Source organism: Cavia porcellus, unplaced genomic scaffold (genome assembly GCF_034190915.1).
Source record: "Cavia porcellus strain 051 isolate PalLab524CR breed Dunkin Hartley unplaced genomic scaffold, mCavPor4.1 scaffold_33, whole genome shotgun sequence".
In the NCBI taxonomy this organism is placed as follows: Eukaryota; Metazoa; Chordata; class Mammalia; order Rodentia; family Caviidae; genus Cavia; species Cavia porcellus.
In genome coordinates, this window is record NW_026947516.1 from 17,009,337 (window position 1) to 17,024,276 (window position 14,940).

Genomic DNA, 14,940 nt, shown 5'->3' on the forward strand with positions numbered 1-14,940 from the left:
GTAATGGGAATTAGAATCAAAATGCACTAGCTTCCCTTCCAAACTCAGGGGTTGGACAATAGGCAATGAGGCTATGGGGCAAAATCCTTCAAGAATCAATTGCACAAAGTAATTATTGACATTACAGTTGTGCTTGGCATTGTGAACAATGACAAGGTTCTACAAAAAGACATGAAATGGCTTGCCCAGTCCAAAGGAGCTCACCTGGCAGATATAAACTTCAGGCTGAGCTCTAAACGAAGAACTGACTAGTGGACAGCAAGAGGTTTTCTTATATAAAGCAAGCAACCACATGTGAAAAAGACTCTGAGACAAGAATGAACGTTATCTGTTCAAGGACATGAAACAATGCCAGTGCATATTTTAGATTCATTAAGTCTAAGTAAATTTCTCTGTATTTTCTACTTCATAAGGCCAATTAAACCTCCTAATGTAGGAATCTGAATTGTTTTGTCTGACTATAGCTATTGGCTTTCCTTAAATTCTCCCATTTGTATGCGCTTTCTTGTTCCATCAACAGTTCTGTCTCCATATTTTCAGCATCTTGGTTGGCCTTTGTATATACAATTTATTTTGGCAATGCCTTCTTAAAAACGGGCAACCTCCCGGTTTGGTGGGGGAGTGAAAAAGAACAGGATTCTCTTTCCATCCTTAAAATTCACATGCTCCAAGGCCATGGGCATCTTTCTATTTTTAATATCTTTAAATTCCTATTCCCTCATTTAAAACCTGAGATGAAAATAATAATGATCTCAAAGAAATCATGTATATTAAAATGCTGAATAAAAATGAAAAACCCTGTGCAGCACGTTCTAATCAAATATGTGGTTATAATGGTGGAAGAAATATTTGCTAGCACCTCAAATGTAGGGCTATACGCTGAACTTGACAGTGCTGATGGCAAAAGTCACCACTTCATGATCAAGACACATCCACTCATCACAGCTACGTTTCCAGCGAGATTTCACTTTGTCTTCTATTCCAGTGAAAGGTTATTGTTGGCTTTCCACCATGACTGTTTGTCCTTTTGCTTCTCTGTCTTTAAGTTTCATTGAAATGCCACGATTCAAATATTTGCATTTATTATCCCGTAAAATATACATGTGATTTCAGAAAATGCCTGATACAGAGTTCAGACTTTCAAAATTGACAGAGATGGTTCAGGCATTTCCTGGAGATTTTAACTAATTACCTATAACACATCTCAATACAGGATGGTGCAGGAGTTTGAGTCACTGTCTTAAGTAGCAATATGTAACCCTGCAAGTGAATAGTAAACTGTCTCAAATACAATGAGGTCTAGAAAGATGTAGATGGAAACGGTCACTGAAAGTGGAAATTAGGAAATCACAAGTGATTGTTGCCTAAACAGCTTCAAAGTTATAGAAGGGAAGTGCCGAGAGACCAGGTCTTATTTCACTGAGGAAGAAAACAGGAGAAAAGGAAGTTCAGACACTCACTCTTGATTATTCTTGAGAAATGTTAAGAAAAAGACTCAGTAAAAAAAAAAAAAAAGAGAAGAAGAAGAAGAAAGAAAGAAAGAATAAGGCTAGGAGGAAGTTAAAAAGTGATTGAGGAGTCAATGAAAGTACCTGTGCAGGCTTCTGGGCAGAGTAAACGAGTGCATAGGAAGGCGGACATCAGAGATATCACAGAGAAGGAGTGATCATGCTGGAAATGGGCAGGGTCAAGCAACACTCAAAGACTACTCCAGCAGCAAAGCTTTGTTCTTGGCCATACCTGTAGATCTCCTGGGTTCATTTTACCAAAGTGTCCGCAGAAATCTTCATGAGCCATGCTTCCTCCTTCCAGAAGATATGATACCTTAGAAAAGAAAAGGAAAAGTAGATCCTTGGCCCATTTTTAATCAGATGATTTAAGTTATTTGCTACGGACTTGTATAAATCCCTCATACATTTTGGATGTTAACCCCTTATCATGGTATGCAAATTATTTTTCCCTATTTTAAGTTGTTTTCCCATCACAAAAATAGGCCAATGGCCTAAAAAGACATTTTCAAAAGAAGACATTCCAATGTCCAATGCATGGAGGAAAAATGTTTATCGTAACTGAGTAACAGAAAAATGAATTCAAAACCACCGTGTATCACTTCACACCTGTTAGGATGGCTATCATCAAAAAGTCAAACAATAACAAGTGCCAATGAGGACATAGATAAAAGGGAACCCTTATTTATTGGTGGGGAGAATGCAAATTGGTGCAGCTACTGTGGAAAAAGTACAGATGATTCCTAAAAATTTAAGAAAATACAACTGCAACATGATCCAGCAATCCCACTTCTGGATATAGAGTCAAAGCAAGCAAAAGTCTTGAAGAGATATTTGCAATCACGTGTTTAATGCAGCACAATTCACAATAGCTGAAATATGCAAAAAAAAAAAAAAACAAGCATTGTCAAGGATGAACAGATAAAGTATTGGTGAGCTGTAAAGAGTCCATTGATTTTTTTCACTGAAAATGTGTTGAGGAAAATGTAACAAGTAACTAAAACAGTAGAATAAGGTGAAGCAATGAACCTAGTATCAGGGTAACATTACAAGTCCGTGCAATGTGTTTGACAGCATTTCGGATAGGTGTCCCCTCCCCTCAGCAGATGCAGGTCTGGCATGCCAGTACTCATAGTCAGAGGAGTTCTCATTCCCCTCCTCAGCCGGGCAGACATTGGCCCAACCACAGTCAGCCCTGGCACGCAGGATGAAAGGAAGTCAGCTCCTATTGAAACAGCACAGCTCCCATTACCAAACTTTGTTCATCCAGGTGGGTGGGATGATACATTTAAGGGTCCCTACGTTCCCCTAAAAGCTGCTTCAGGATCCCCACAAGAAGCATTTCCAGCGCTAGGTACACTAACACACTAGGTGCTCCATAAATGCTTATGAAATACATCAAGTGAATTCATGGGGAAGGGAGGGAAAGAGGATGCAAAAAGAATTAAGATCTGTTATGTACCTGTGCCAACTCTACACAAGGGATTTAGTCACTATGCACTGCAAATATGAAATGAAAAAATGAATTCACATAAATTAAACTCAATTTTTCCAAATTCATTTCCACATCAAATCTAAAAGTGGAAAGCCAACAGATACCTCTTACTGGAGCAGAACACAAAGCAAAGTCTCACCAGAAAGGTAGCTGTGATGAGTGAATGTGCCTTAACCATGCAAGTGGTGATTTTTGCCAGTGTGTATCATCAGGCTGAGCTTGCAGCTGCTTACAAATAAATTAGTTAAAATTAAATAATATTTACATTCTGCTCCTCAGTTGCACCAGCCATATTTTAAATGCTCAATAGCCTTATGTGGCTAATGGCTACCATAAAAGAAAGTGCAGATTATAGAACTTTTTGTCTCCACAGAAAGTCCTATTTGACAGTACAGTCTAGATATATGAATTCACAAATTACTACTAACAGTGGCAGGCATTTTGTATGGGTAGAAAACAAAAAAGAAAAGAAAATCGGAACTTTCTTACTTTATTATTTTACCAGAAGGAAAAAGCAAGCAACTTTTAAAATTCTCAATGTTAAAATACTATGACTGGCTTAGAAAACACAGACTAAAGAGAGGTCAAATACTGTACTTATAATTTTTAATTACAATGGGGTCATGATGACATTGTTACTTGCAACGTAAGTTAGCTCTTAACCCTTAAAATATTGTATGTGTGTCAAGATACAAGGCTCTTTTTGTCCGATCTATTTAGATTTGACAACCAAATTTGCTCGGTTTATGCACATTTGCAAAATCATGTTTAACTCCTAGAATTACCTATCAGCTTAAACACGAAAGTCATGTGCAAACTGTTTATTTACAAATCATGTGTGGCTCTTCACCTCAGACTTAAGGGTGACCACTTCTAACATTCACAATTTTGGATGAATTTTCTGTACTTTAGCTATCCCAATGGTTTTTTTTAAGTTTAATTTATCTTTTTTTTTTTTCATTACTAAGGACTGAACCTAGACGCCTCACACTGAGCTACATTCCCAGACATTTGTTGTTGTTATTTTATAAGACAGGATCTTTCTAAGTCACTAAGTTGCCAAGGATGGACTTGATCCTCCTGTCTCAGCCTGTTAGGGGTGCTGGTGAATACAGGCACATGTTTATCTTTTTAAAATCTTGGAAATTTCACTTCAAAATGTTGTGATCCTTTATTGAGCGAATGAACCACAAAATTCAATCTGTGATTGAAATCCAAATATCTATTACTATGTAGTGAGACTTAATTTTCACTCAAATATGTTCAACCAAATAGAACAGCTTAGATAAGTATTTAAAAAGCATTAACTGTGCTTTTTACCTTCCTAAACAATTTTTACTAACCTCTTAAATCACAATTCTCTAGAACCATGAAAAAAGCAGTGAAAAATCTTAGAATGTTTAAATAAGAAAATCTAAAAATTATGTTCACAAGATAATAAAAGAGACAACAGAAGTTCTCAACATATACATCAATACTTCCATTTCACATGAACATAATTATTTCCTTCTTCATATGGAAACTCATCAAATGTATTGAGATCAGATTGTTTTTGTAGTCTATGTTTTGCTTTCTCTTAAAGTATAAAAAGTAGACTTGACTAGTCTTTTTAACATGAAAATTCAAAGTTATTTTTTAAGTCACAGTTGGGAATGTTTTTCTTTTTTAAACTTTTATTTCAGAGAATACAAAACCAAGCAAAATAAAACAGAATAAAGCCAATCAAAACAAGACAGTATAAATAATGCAGAATTTCAAAACAAGATAATGAGAAATCAACAATGGTTACCATGCCTCTTGTCTTCAAAATAGCTGTCCATGCCTTCAGACATAGTAAAATCAAACAGAAACAGAATAGAACCAATAAAAATAAAACAATGAATGCAATGCAGGACTTCAAAACAAGATAAAAGTTAATCCAAAATGGCTACTATAAAGTATCTTCCCATCTTTGGAATAGCTGCCCATACCATCAGATATAATAAAATCAAACAAGATAAAACAGAATGAAACAAAACCAAATGAAACAATGAGAATGATACATGATTTTAAAATAAGATACTAGAGAATTACCAATGGCTACCACCTTCAGAAGGAAATCCCCCACAGATGCTACATTGCATACTCTTATCCTCTGAACAGATGATCAGCTTTAGGCTGGAAAGTGGGTGAGACACTAAACACCACAAGCATTAGGTTGTATTTTACCTCATTAGCTATGGTCACAGCACGTGTTTCTCCAGATCAGCTGGTTACTTAGAGTGGGGTTGCGGAACATTGGCTCTTCTTGTCTCCCTGCCTACACGCCAGAAAGGGCTAGCCTCTTGCTCTCCCCCAGTGAGCCCATGCATGGTGCCAACTCACAGGAGGTCTTCCGGGAATGTTTTTCTAAAACTCATTTTTGCCATGTATTTGTGTTTGTGAAAAAAATCACCAATTCAAAGGTACAAAATCTATACCTTTAATCAATAATTTTAAAATAGTAAGGTATAAAAGGTACTTTTATAGGTATAAAACCTATACCTTTAATCAATAATTTTAAAATAGTAAATTAAGAAGGTTGCCAGCAACATCCCTTTATGAACTCACTGAACAGAGATATTCACCAAGGTCCCACAGTGTCTTAAGTGCCATGCTGGGGACAAAAACAAAAAAGTGGTGAAGACAGACACAGTAATTTTATTCATGCAGCTTATATTTTCAGGGAAAAGACAAATAGCAGAAGGTGAAACAGGGAAGAAGCACCTTGCTTGGTTAGCAAGGGTGCTATGAAGTTAGACAGGTACTTGATTCACACCTGTGACCAAGGTGGTAAAGCTTCTCCCAGAATGTGAGATGGAAAAGAGTGATAGGAGTAAGCCAGAAAAAAACAAGATGGTGGTGGTGGTGGGCAGGAGGGTTATTCAAGGCATGTGTGAAGGCTGGGAAATGGGAAAGAATAGGACTCATTCAAGGAGAGGGATAAGCCTAGAGCTGAGACAGCTCCAAGAAATAAAACTAACAATGGCGCTGTAACGGAGTTTTCCACAACCTTACAACCTTAGCCTGGCTCTGCCATATCATGACTTTAACCACGTGGCCAATATTCCATCATCCCAGCTGACTAAATTAGGGCAGGACCTTCTATAGAGGCTTAGGGAGAACCTATACTCCCCTCTTGGCTGTTTCTTTCCACACAGACAGCACTCATTAATGTTGACATACCTTACCTCTCGTTGTACCTCACTTTTCTCTCCATAGTGGGGTAGCTTTGAAAGAAGAAACTGAAGTTGCCAAATCTACCCCTCTTCCTCTTAGGGTGTGGCCTTTGCACAGAAAGTAAGTGTGTCCTCTTTGACTCTCTGTCTCTGTAAGGGAGATGAGTGCCCATGATGATGGCCTACAAGGGGACAACACATCTACTGAGATATAAGTATGACTACCTAGTTTTCAGGTGCACTATTCACAAGTGGACCTGCCTGCAGATATAAGCCACCTGCTCCAGTATTAGCCTTATCAGAAATAAAGGCACAGTTTTGTCTGCCACCTTTCTTAATCTTTTATCTTTTCAATTAGTTGACGATTCAAGCAGGGAAATGGGTGATTATTTATTATGTCCCCTCAGATTTAACACCAGAGCAATAAAAGACCTGCTCCCATTATACTGCTGAAGCCTTATATTCTAGATTTATAATTAGCTCTCTTCTTCCTGAGCTAACTGTATTGAGTGCCAGTTCTTTAAACAAAACATTTGTAGAACACTTACTACACTGAAAGCAGGGCTGGCCAACAGAGGACTCTGTTTTATGCTGCAGAACAATGTTGCTGAGGTACATGGTGTACAGAACAGCTGAGATCAAACCTTTACCCTAGTGCTTGACAAGAAGATGGCTTCTGGAATTGGAGGTCCTAGAGATTTTAAGTCTAAAATATATACCTGGAAACTTACTGTGGTAATGGTGACAGCACAACTTTGGCACAGGAATAGAAGAGAACCATTTGTAAGGGAAATAAACATTGATAACAGCAGTTTGAAATAGGTAAGACAAATGAGCATTTTCCACTCAACAGTTTTGGAATTACTGACTCATGGTATGAGAAAAGAGAGAAACCTCCTGCTATATACGAAAACATGTTCTGGATGGATGAATTAAATATAAATGATACAATACCAAAGCTTAAATCCAATGAGACAAAAGTAATTCAAAAAATATACACAAATCTATTCACTGAAACATTTATTATAATAGAAAAAAGAAAGGAAAATCTAGATGATGGGATAAAAGGAGACCTAACTGAATTATGATATTGCCATAAAGAGAATAAAGCCACACTAAGATTCCATCTCACTCCAGAAGAAATGGGCTGGATCAAGAAAACTACCAACAACAAATGCTGGAGAGGCTGTGGGGAAAAAAGAACTCTCCTGCACTGTTGGAGGGAGTGTAGACTGGTACAACCTTTGTGGAGGTCAGTCTGGAGATTTCTCAAAAAGCTGGGATTGGAAGTCCCATTTGTTCCAGCTATTCCACTTCTAAGCATATTCCCAGAAGAACTAAAAGCATCATACCACAGTGATATATGTGCACCCACGTTTATAGCAGCACAATTTGTAATCCCCAGATCTTGGAAACAACCCAAGTGTCCATCAACTGAGAAATGGATAAAAAAGTTGTTGTGTTTTTATACAACGGAGCACTACTCAGCTATAAAGACAGATCACATTGAGATATTTATAAATAAATGGGCACAACTTGAGACCATACTCATAAGCGGAATAAATCAAACTCACATGTATAAATACCGTATAATCTCCCTAGTATAAGAAATGGTAAGAGCACATAAGTTTATGGTAATCATGATTTCCTATTACATTGCTTTGAAGCCTTATAATGATTGCATTCATTAGTTGGAATGGGTTTATCCTGGTTTGTTGGATTTTATTATCTGTGATGGTATGAACAGCTATTTTAAAGAAAACAAGTCACCATAATAGCCAGTGCTGATTTAATATCATTTCGCTTTGAAGTCCTACCATGCTTTTTTCTTCAGTTTCCATTGGTTCTATCATGTCGTATTTTACTGGATTATATTACGTGTTATAGTATAAACAAATTTTCTATGGAAAATGAGATAACAGAATAGCCATTGTTCATTTTCTGTTATTTGGTTCTGAATTTCCTGTAATACTTTCATTCTCTTGAATGGTTTTATACTATTTTGTTATGCTTGATACTACTGTATGTGAAGGTATGCTCAACCATTTCAAAGAAAAAGACATTATGGTAACTACTATTAATATCAGGTTGTCTTGTGGTGAAATACAATGTGTTGCTTACATTGTTCTGTTCTGATCTGCTTTGTTATGTCCTGTTTTGTCTTAATCTCTTTAAAATAAAAAATAAGAATAATATGCAACTGTTTTAAAAATTAATTTATTGACACAGGAAAATAAAACACTACTGAATCAGAAAAGCAGGTTAGAGAACAGCAATTCTACTTGTAAAGGGGTTAAATGCATCAGTGCATGTAAATGGGTTTCATTATATCAAATTTGATCAAGTCCTTGTTAGAGGGCATGGAGTTGCTGAGTGCACACATACCAAAATGCAAACAATGGTCATCTTCTGATGGTAAAATTACAGGCATGATTTATTATTTTCTTCCCACTTTTCTGATAGTTTGAAGATTTTGCGATGAGTAATGTCTATCTTTATAACAGAAACAACTTTTTTTATTTTGGATAAAATAAAAACGCTGTCTCTAACCAAAAATGAAAACAAATGGTATGGTTTATTCTATGTAGATGCTGCTGAATATCAGTTCCCTGCTTATGTGAACCAGGAGTAGACATGGAGACAGAAACACTAAGAACAACAGGGAGATAGATCTTTTGCAAATGGGAAAGGCAACAAGAGATGGAAGGAGGGGAGAGGGAGAAGAAGGAAAAAAACATAAAAGAATTAAGATGTGTTATGTGCGGATACCAACTCCCCACAATGAACGTGATCATTGTGTACTCCAAACATGTAAAAATGCAAATAAACATTAAAAAGAATAACTCCAAATTACATGGGAGGTCAGTGTCATCTGGACTTTAACATGTGTCACTGGGTGTAAAAGATCTGTAAATTTTTATAGAGGACACTCCTATCAGAATAGAAATGAAACACAAAGGAACAAATTTTAAAATGTTGACAATAAAAATAAAAAGCTTTTAAATTTATACATAGTGTCTACAATGGCATTCCTTTTTCCGCTACACATACATTTTTAATTAAAATAATTTCATAAGAAAAGCAACTTCCACTCTGTGTGAGCTGAAGCTGCCCACTAGATTCTCAAAGGGGTCCCTTTTAAATCACATCCTTCTCTGCCCCTCAAATATTTTTTCAATTATCCAATCCTAAGAGCTATCAAGTGGCTAATCATCAAAAATATGTCAGGCAACTATAAAAAGTAATTTGTGGTGTAACTCATTTAAAGCTGAAAATTTATATGGCCATCAAGAGACTTTCTTCCCCCAAATTTGATTTTAGCAAGCAGTTTCAATACATTCTAAACATCTGAAAAGACAGTCATTCTCCCTTTTCCTTTACTTTTGTGGTCTGGGCCTCTTCTCCTCCCTGGCAATACTAATACAAAAGCAAACATTATTTCACCCATTCTAGTACTACAGCATCTGAATTCGAGAAGTCTGGTCAATGAAGCTTTATTGAATGCATAAGGCCTACTTTTTACTGCTTAAAGCAGAAACTTCACAAATCAAGGAAATCACGGACTGTACTTATTATAATCATTTATTTATATATGTTTGGCTAAATACTAAACTGAGACCTTAAGTGTAAATTAATGTCTGTAGAAAACTTTGAAACATTGTCAACCAGGATTTCTGAGAGTTGACACAGTCCAGATATTTTTAGGATATTACATAATCACAAACACCTCTAGAATTGCCATGGGTGGTTGACGAATTTAAACTCAAGACTTGTGTGTATCTAATTAAGTAAGAAATTTGTAATCTGAACCAGGTGTTTTCTAAAGCACTTGATGTGCTTCTTGTTCTTGCTTCCTCTTTAATTTCTTCTGCTCCTATCCATGGATCTTTACTAAATATTTTTCCTTCTTTGTCAGTTCCTATTTCTTTGGTGTTTGTGTTTGAAGGGAGAATGACACAAACCCACAGCAATGATGAAAGAAAAGTGTCACTTGCCAGGTAAAATTTTTGGAAAGGTATACCTCAAGGAACTACAAATTAATTCTGAAGAATTATAACACAAGAGAAAATATAATTTGTTGTTTATTTTGGGATGGTTTTTACAAGAGAGAGTATGGATATGTCATTCTATGTCCCATAATGAGATGCACAACTTATTCTTTGAAGCAAAAAAATTATGTTATAGAAAAAAACTATGTTTTCCTTTAATTTGTTTGTCCCAAAACTATGGGTAGCTGGGTAGGAAACAGAGAACAACAAAATAAAAACACGAGTTGAGGTCATGACTGATGAGAGATGCCAGCAAAGAACACATTACGTAATAGAAGCTGAAACTGCTCCTCAAGGATGGAAATGTGGTGTTTGAATCCATACAACTAAGGACTAAAGTTATTTTACAAAAAGACGTCAATGAATCCAGCAGGCACTCAACGTTCTGCCACCCAACCAAGCCAGGAAGATTCACTTGAGATTCCAGCAGCGGAAGAAAAACTGTGGAGTCATAGGATTGTTTGACATACCTTTACTATCTCAGCAGTAATGTATATGTTGAAAGCACAGTGTTTGCTTCTGAGAGGTCTTAAAAGTAGCTGCAATAGCAGCCAGGAATGTAGGGGCTTCTCACAGATAGCTTTCCAATGTCTGTGCCTTCCAGTGAACTGGCCATTTCAGGCAAAGCAAGGATCCTAGTGCTTACTGTGTAAAGAGCTTAAAATAAGCTTTATAGTTCCTGAGTGAGAGAAAGAGGTTGGCTGAGGGACTCCCAACCTTCTTTGGTATGGACATCAAAAAGTTCTACCCAACTACATTCAGCTATGAAGAACAGAATAATCATCTTATTTTCCTCTTAAATTGTTTTCTATTCTGTTCTGTTTTGTTTTATTTTTACTATGTCTGAAGATATAGACAGCTATTTTGAAGACAACAAGAGGCATTTTGGTAACTATTGTTGTTTTCCTATTATCTTGTTTGGAAGTCCTGTGTCACTTGCACTGGTTTTTTATTTGTTTTTGTTTTGCTTTGTTATTTTTAAATTGGCTTTGTTCTGTTTGTTTTGCTTGGCTTTATTCTCTTTAAAATATTAAAACCAAAATTTTATGTAGTTCCCACATTCAAATGTAGTCCCAAATCTATTCATTTTCCTTTTGTTCTCATAAAATTTTCTGACATGCACAGGAAAGTTTTGGGATAATCATATTCACAGACCTAACTACTCAAGCAAACTCAGTTGCAGACTCTCTCTGAAACTTTCATCTACTTCTAAAACTCCAGCGTCAGGATGCTCTTTCTTTAAACTTGAATCAGGATTCAATCTTTTGGAGAATCTCTTCAAACTGTTTTCAGCTCCCCCTGTACTTGATAGCCCAGCTTCTTAACTGGCATCACCCACATTCTGTAAAAATGCGGAAAAGGTGCTCGTTTCCATCATTTTATCTTCCATGGTATATTGAAGGGCCTTAAAGGAATGATTTGACGACTTGTATTACTACTCAAATTTCCCACATACAAGTGTTCGGGCTGGCCCCAGTAGAAAAAGTAGGTAGTTTCAACTACTGTTGCTTAAGGGAGCCCTCTGCTGACCCAAAGGATGCATGCTCACTGTTTTTCCACAACCAGGCTTCACTCAACCAGGTCTAGCTAATCATAGATCTACAGGAAAAGGAATACGTCTTCTAGCACTAAGTGCACCGAGCATCAAATGCCTGAATTGCTCATGTGCACACAGAGTTCTGGGCAGATCTGGGACTCACAAGACTCTTACATATCAATAGGTTTGAGACATTTGTGTCAATTTTTCAGTATATGCTTAAAATTCCATTATGATGATATTTGATTTAATTAACCAGTTACTCAATCATTTACATGGGTATATTATAATTACAATTTCCAGATTCAATCCCTTGTAAGTATTCAAACTTTTAGTGAATGCATTCTTTGTACTCGATGTTACTGGGCCACAGTTCCTAGGGTTTCAAACTTATAAGAAGCCATACAATGTTTGAGAGAAGGATACCAATTTTTGCCTTTTTAAAATAAATTTTTATTTTGAAATGATTTTAGATTTACAGAAAAATTGCAAAGATTACCATCTTTGGTAATCTGTGAGTTCTTGTGCACCCTTATCCAAGCTTCTCCTGCTGTTCATACATTGCATGATCTTTGCACACTTGTCAACATTAAGAAACCAACGATGGCATGGCATGGCATGGCAGCACGCACCTCTATATAATCCTAGCACTGGGAAGGCTAAGGCAGGAGGATCAGGCCCACCTGGGATACACACTGAGTTCAAAAGCACTCCTAAACTACATAGTGAAACTCTGATGATTACTATTTTTCACAATATATGACTAGTTTTAAAGTTTTACTTCTAATTGCTGTGTAACAATTGCGCATGGGTATGGGTAGAGTGTGTTTTGATACATGTATACATTATGTAATGATCAAGTCAAAGTAATTACCATATTCACCACCTGAAGCATTTATCATTTCTTTTTGCGTCCTCATTACACCAGAAGTTGAGAGGAGAACTGAGAGCATTACTTTATATTTAGAGGTAGGAAAATTCAGATGCCTGACCCTAGAAAACATCAGGTCCACTTGTCAGTAGCAGAAGAAGTACACATATAAAGTTTCATAGTACTGTGATTGATGTCATGCATACAATTGCAGTAATCAAAATCCATTAGTCATCTGACTGTGTGAACGTATTGAGAAAAGACCACATGTACAGGAAAGGAACTTTGTTTTGGAGAGAGTAGTAGCATGGAAGACAGGACAAGTATGGGCCTGGGATCCGATGAGCTGTCCTAATCCTGCTCTTTACGGAGCTAAATGAACTTGACAAATAGTTATTTCTCTGAGTTTTAGTTTCCTTATCTGTAAAATGGGGAGATAACAATTCCTACTATTCAAGGTTGTCATTAGGCTTCAGATAACATATAAACATGTGAAGCTTCTCATGGAAGGGTAGTTAATGCCTTTCAGATTTAACCCTGTATGAAAAGGCCTTTTGTTTTAAGTTTTATTTTGTTTTTAGCTGACACATAAAAATTGTATGTATTTGTGGGATACAATATAAAGCTTGCTAGCTAGACACACTATGTCATGATCAAATGAGGAAATTAAGGAAATGAAACTGTGTTGAACACATTCGTACACTCCCACGCTTACTCAGCACTTTTAACAGTAGCCAAGATACAGAATCAACCTAATGGTCCATCCTCAGATGAACAGATAAAGAGCATGTGATACACACACAAAATAGAATACGGGTCAGCCGTGACAAAGGCTTTTCACTTTAGAAGACTCTGTTGATTGGAAGAGTCTGAAGCGGATTTGCTAATAGTGTTGACAATCTTCATGAAGATTTTCACCATGTAATGATCTGTGTTAATTTCTTTTCTATTTATTTTCAGTCTCTCTTGAAAAATATTATTTTAGGGGGATTGGAAAATGGCGGCGAGCTAGGGGATCGAGCGAAGAATCTCTCCAGAGAATTCAAACTCAAAGATAAAAAAAGACAGCATGGAGAGGACCAGACAAATCGATAGCGATTCTTATTAACCAAGACAGTACAACTGGAGGATTTAAAGTCGTGCTGAGACCGGAGGCTACAAATCCCGCGCCCTTAAATCAACAAACAGACTCGTGGACCCAGCACGAAAAGCTGAGTTGCTTTTGGAGACCGCGGGAAACTGAGACCCAGATCGAGACTCCAAGTAGCAGCCAGTTCTGCACCGCTGCACCAGAGCGGATGTACAAAGCTCTGGCGATTCAAATCTAAACGGTGCACAGAAATCTGACCGGTCAGCGCTGAGCCGCGAGTGGGGGAAAAGTGGACAGCTTGGTGTGCGGCGGTCCCGGAACGAGGACTTGCACCGGACTCTGGTGAGTACAGAAAACCCCGCCGCTGCTGGGTTTGACCAGAGAACAGCTGGCCCGCCACCACGGGGAAATCAATAACACAGAGTCTGGTGCAGACATATTAGCCTGGCGGCAGAAATCGCAGCTTGGTAACATCACCAGGTCCCCCTGTAGGGAGGGCTGGTGGAAGACATCTTGAGTCCTGGCAGAGCCTGATTACTTGTTGGCTTCAGCTCCACACAGAGAACTTAGTGGGAGCCATCTTTGTTTTGGGCAGATCTGCTTTTCTGGTGCACCTATCACAGAGAGGTTTGGAAGAGAACGGCTGGGACCTGGGAAGAATCCTGTGCCATTACTCAGCTGCTTCTGATTCAAAGAGAACTGGCAGGAGCTTCTGGGGCTAAACCAAGCCTCTGCTTGGGGCCCAATAAGCAAATACAAAATAGTCACAACTCAGTGACAACCAGAAAGTACAGCCTAATTTATGAACTAACTGACACAGAGGCTAGAGACTAGACTGTACCGCCCCTACATCCCAGCCTACCCCAGATAACAGCAAATTGGGGAGGACAGCAAAAACTCAAGCCAGCACGTTTCTGAAAGGCCCTAAGCAATTCGGAGAGGGCCAGAGAACTCCAGGACAGTCTGAAAGAAACCAGAAACATGACAAGAGATAAAAATAAAAAAAAAACCTCCAGCTGTTCAACAGGAGAAATTAAACCCAAGAGAACTAAACACTGAAGAGAACAAGCACAGTAACCATCCTCTACTCGACACAGCATCAGCTGAAATTAAAAAGTACTTACATGATCTCATAGAGGAATTTAAAGATGTACTCCTGATCCAAGTGAGGCAAGATATAAAGAGATTAATTA

General features: G+C 37.5%; 1 protein-coding gene across 6 annotated transcripts in view; it reads right to left on the reverse strand.

Annotated features, from left to right (window-relative positions):
• Pir (pirin) overlaps window positions 1-14,940 on the reverse strand; it is a 114,229-nt gene that overhangs the window by 74,061 nt on the left and 25,228 nt on the right. For all 6 annotated transcript variants that reach the window (XM_063242983.1, XM_003463032.5, XM_013144868.3 and 3 more), the window contains one exon: window positions 1,741-1,824. In XM_063242983.1, the coding sequence (XP_063099053.1) occupies window positions 1,741-1,824 (84 nt within the window). The remainder of the gene's footprint in view (window positions 1-1,740; window positions 1,825-14,940) is intronic.